Source organism: Pundamilia nyererei, unplaced genomic scaffold (genome assembly GCF_000239375.1).
Source record: "Pundamilia nyererei isolate P.nyererei 1_Seehausen unplaced genomic scaffold, PunNye1.0 scaffold00333, whole genome shotgun sequence".
Classification (NCBI taxonomy): Eukaryota; Metazoa; Chordata; class Actinopteri; order Cichliformes; family Cichlidae; genus Pundamilia; species Pundamilia nyererei.
Genome location: NW_005187734.1, coordinates 295,648 through 300,790, shown reverse-complemented (window position 1 = coordinate 300,790; position 5,143 = coordinate 295,648). Strand labels below are relative to the sequence as shown.

The 5,143-nt window shown below is 37.5% G+C and overlaps 1 protein-coding gene across 1 annotated transcript in view; it reads left to right on the top strand.

Moving 5' to 3' along the window:
* The window catches only part of LOC102215427 (calcium-dependent secretion activator 1-like), a 212,684-nt gene extending 208,844 nt beyond the window's left edge, over positions 1-3,840 (top strand). Inside the window, exon 20 of the mRNA XM_013915623.1 lies at positions 506-3,840. Coding sequence (XP_013771077.1) covers positions 506-679 — 174 coding nt within the window. The 3' untranslated portion in view covers positions 680-3,840. The remainder of the gene's footprint in view (positions 1-505) is intronic.
* The last annotated feature ends 1,303 nt before the right edge of the window (positions 3,841-5,143 follow it).

Here is a 5,143-nt window from a genome sequence, read left to right as displayed (position 1 = left end):
ATATATATGCTATGTAGGAGCGAACGTTAAAAAAATGTTAAAAAACAAGATGGACAGCGTTTTACACAGGTTAGCCTTTGGCTTAGCAGTTAGCCCCGCTCTATGTCTCCTCCACTGTCGGATGTTACTGGTGCGAAGCTCAGTTGCTTCCTGGAAATAGCCGGCGTAGTATACCGAGCCTATGTAGAAGATCCAAAGTGGTCGCATCTACTACATCTATTGTTTAAGCAGACTTTAACGGTGCTATCATCAACCAGTGCAGCTGCAGCTTAACAGGGCACCACTATCATCATCATATTAATAAGATGTACTGATGTTCACCTAAACTTTTGTTTACCTAATTTGAAGGCCGACTCAAGACCTGATGATTTCATTAACACCTCAAGAGGCTAAGTGGATGAGTCAGGGACTCACCAACCCAATCAGCTTACATTCTTTTTTTTATATTTCCTGTGAAGCCAGGAATATCTCTGCTAATCATTTTTCATTTTTCTGTTTGAGATAGAAAAAGTACCGTGACTTCCGCCTTCAAGGGGTACTGGACTCTACGCTAAACACTAAGATGTACGAAACTGTAAGAAACCGACTAACCTTGGAAGAAGCCACGGCATCGGTGAAAGAAGGAGGGATGCAAGGCATTTCAATGAAGGACAGCGATGAAGAAGATAACGACAACTAGATCAAAAGAGTTGAAATAATAATGATTTCAGTGTTTTTCAAAGGGTCAGGTATATTGCCTGACAGTCCACACCAGTCCTTCTATAGAGTCAAAATAATTTGGCCTGTTCCCTCCATTGCTTGGTTTTAGTTTTTCTGTTGCCAATACTTCCACAATTCTGTTAAATTTATGACATTTATTATTATGTTTATACTATTATGTATCTTTAAAAACCTTCAAGTGTGTCAATAATCATCACTTTAAATCTTCAAAGCTAAATTTCCAAATAATTAAGGCTTGTACCTAAATTATCTTTTGCCTTAATTATTTAGTCTTTGTATTCTGTTCTTGTTTATACTTTGAGAAAAACAGTGTTGTCTCTGCACTTCTGCTGGAAAAACTCTCAAGTGATTTAGGCCATTATACTGTGATTTCAAGAAAAACAGTAAAACTAATACATGTGTCTGTCTATTCCAAAGTCTGCCTGCAAATGCAGGATGAACTTTGCACTGTCAAATTCACATCGTGTCTGATGGAAGTGTCGCAAGAAAATATGGATATTTATTTGTTGGTATTCACCTGGCCCAAAACAGCTAAATTAAAGCATTCAGAAGTTTTTTTTAATGTTTTCCACCAATATGGATGACAGTTTTCTTTCCATATGATATGACTATGAAAAAGTAATTATCTTGTTTTGTTGCACCAGATGTGAAAGTGATTTAAATTCTCTTCCTTTGTAATGGTTCAGCATCATTTCTCAACTAAAAAAATCAAATTAATGTTTTTTTACATTATGTGATGTTATAGGATGTGACAGTGACGGTTTGTTTTTTGCAGGCTCTAAAACATGCTTTGCAATTGCCAACAGCAAATGTGAGACAACAAAAGAAATTCAGCACATTATCAACAGTACGACTGGTGGTCACATAGAATCATTTTACACCAACAAAAAATATACATTTGAATACATCTTTAGAAACCCTATCGCTAGTGTCATATGATAGGAACTGTGTCAAGTTTTCAGGGTGTAACAAGTGTTAGAGGTTCAACATTACAAGTGTTTGGTTCAGTGTATGAATCAAATGATTCCTGTCTAGTAATCTAAATCTAAATGTCATGTGGTGTATGGAAGGGCAGAATGTGAATTCAGAGGACAGGGTTCAAAATTGGACCTTTATTTAAAGCTGACAGGTGAAAAACAAAGTCAAAAAATAATAGTGGTAAGTCTACAATGTCTAACACATAGAGAACAAATCCTACAAAAACACAAAAATGGGGGTTCAAATAAATGGAGGTAAATGGAGAAATAGAAAACAGCAGGGAACACAGATGGAACTAATCAGGGAAAACAAGACAAAAGAAGTAGGAAAACCCAAATAATTCAAACTAAGAAGGCCTGAGAATATAAACACAAACAGAAAACCTAACAAGATTTCAAGAACGAAGCAGTAAACGCTGAATGGAGACTGGAGGGTGTTCTCCAACTACAGGGGTGGAATCACACTCCTTACTTTCCCTGGGAGTGTGGACTGGAGAGAAGAGCTTGTCTGTTAGTCGAATGTTGGATACAAGAGGATCAGTGCGGTGTTTGTGGTTTTCATGGAACACTGAACCAGCTCTTTATTCTCTCAAGGACAATTGAGGGTGGGTGGGAATTTGCCCAACTAGCCTACATGAGATTTGTGGACCTAGAGAAGTAATTTGTCCACATCCCTCGGCGTATCCTGGAGTATGTGGTGTCTGGTCCATTGCTATGACCTGTTTTATCCCTCTATAATCATTGCACGAGCTTTGTTTGCATTGCCGGCAATAAGTCGGACTCATTCCTGGTGCGTATTGGACTCCACCAGGGCTACCCTTTGTCACTGACTCGCTTTGAAGTTTTTATGGACAGGTTTTCTAGGCATAGCCATGTGGCAGAAAGCTTCCACTTTTGTGGCCTCAGAATCTCATCTCACCTTTTTGCAGATGATGTGGTTCTTGTTGGCTTCATCAGCCAAGTGTGAGTAATTGGGAATGAGAATCAGGACCTCCAACTCTAAGGCCATGGTCTCAGCTGGAAAAGGGTGGGGTCCCTACTCAAATTCAGGGACGAGTTACAACCCTAAACGGAGGAGTTTAAGTATCTTGGGGTCTTGTTGACACGTGACTGAAGAAGGGAGCTTGACAGACAGATTGTAGGCCGGAGCTGCAGTGATGCTGACGCTGCATCAGACCGTTGTGGTGAAGAGAGAGCTGACCTCTTGATTTATCAGTCAATCTGCGTGGCATGCTATCTACGTGCTCAGACTGGTGAACCAAAATTGAGGAGCTCATTTATGTTAATGTACTTATACTCCTAAACTAAAAGTTTAGAGTATTATGGATTTGGCTTTCCACCAATTGACAGAGCAAGCTACTTTCTGTTTTCTTTTATTGCTAAACTTGGTGCCTAAATAACAGTGAAATAGTGAAAAAAAATTGCATGTAGCAAAATATCAAGATGTCAAATTTAAACAATATGCTGTTATGATGTTATTATGTATTTGCCTTGCACAAAAATGGCTTATATGTCACAGATGCAGCAAACAGAGAGCTGGTAGAGAGCTTGTACTGTTAGAGTATAATTGTACTTTTTGGTTTTGTTTATTTATTTTTGGGGGTAAATCGATAAAATAAAAAAAAAGTATGGGGTTATGGATGGTCCCTGAACATTAACAAGAAAGTACATGAAACAAAATATGGAGTGCATAATCAGTTCAACATATGTAGTTGGACTTAAATGAGGCACACCTAAATGTTATTAGTCTGTCAGTGCACCCAGATTTTTTGCATGACTTGAAATTGTGGCCACAAAATAATGTGAAGGAATAATGTGTTAAATATCGGTATGTATGTGTTTTGTGCAGTAGAACTGGAAGACAACCCTTTGTGAGTTGCAGGGTCATCACAATACACACAATCACTTTTTTTCCCTTTACAAAGTAAATGATGCACTGCCAGTAATTTAAGTATTTGGTTAAACGGCCACAGATAAATATATGAGCAGCACAAGCTGTGTGCATTAGTTTGAACATCAACCTTGCATCTCTGGCTTTTCCTAACTTTGTTTGGTTTATGCATATAGTACAGCAATACACTTGTAGTTCGATTTTTAATTACACTTCTAGAGCAATTTTTTTCAACATTTTTCACATTTTAAATTTTAGAGCAAATCTTTTTTTAGTCGACTATATGTTTAAATAATACCATTTATTTGCCATTTGTTGTTTGTTCTTGATAAACCAAGTTTCCTATATGTCCCCAAGGCTCTATTGCAGGATCTATGAGGGAATTAATCGTCATTTTTATAATGGACGACAAGAAATGAAGTTTCCTACAACTTTGCTTTTCTCAGTTGTGTTCTTTACCTTGAGTTACATATCATACTGTATGTAAGAATTGCATGGACCTGGTATTTATTTCCCAAAGTGTTTTTGCTCCATGTGTGATGTTACGGGAGGTTCACCTTCTGCCTTCTTGAAAAATCCACTGAGGCCAAGAAGATTTAAATAAAAGTCATTGGAAAGTGTAGAAAGAAGTTTACAGCTCATTTATTTTTGTCTTCAATGTGAATTCACATTGTGAACTGTAAGAATGTGACCCAGGAGGGTGGAAAAGAAGAAACAAAGTGAAAGAAATAACAACAAAATCCATATTTGTTAATCTGTGCCCATGACCTCCTGACTTGCTCCACAGCAGCATTTTCTTAAGACACAGAGTCTTAGATTAATTCTGTGGATTAAAGTCATCTTGAGCGTTTATAGTACCACCCTGAAGGAGATTTAGCTGCATTGACCAAAATCAAATCCAGAGCTGAAGATGAACGCTATGACTAAATTCGAGGAGATTAGATATAATATCATTCCAAATTAAAAGAGGACAGGATATCTCTTAATTAATCTATAGACGGGAAGGGACTGAGGGGGATGGGGGGTGCTTGCGTGTTGGGGAGTGGCGGGGTGATGTGGGGGTGAAATCCTTCTTAGAATATGAGGAAAACAAGGTTTTTGGTAAGAACAAGGTCCATCTAATCCCTGGGTGATCCAAATGCTCACTGTGATGACTTCATCATCAGTTTGTTTAAAGCATTTGGACGAGTGCAGAAATAAATAACTTCATAATATCAGCACTTACGGGATCATGTGATAACTATGGAAATTAAATGTATTTCTGCCAAAATAAATAAAAATTTATTTGGGCAATCCATTAACCTCCTAGGACCTGGCGTCCACATGTGAACGTCACATTTTGGGTTATTTAAACCAAAATAATAAATTTTCCTCTACAAGGGCCTGATATCCACTTATGAGGAGATTATGCTGCTACTGTTCTATCGAAATTTTAAACGAATATCCTCATATGTGGCTCTCATTTTTCTTAGAAACAAAAATCAGGTAATTCTTTGTTTTTACATTCATCAGGTCCCAATATGTCAAAATATCAAAGAGAAATTAAAAATGCTGC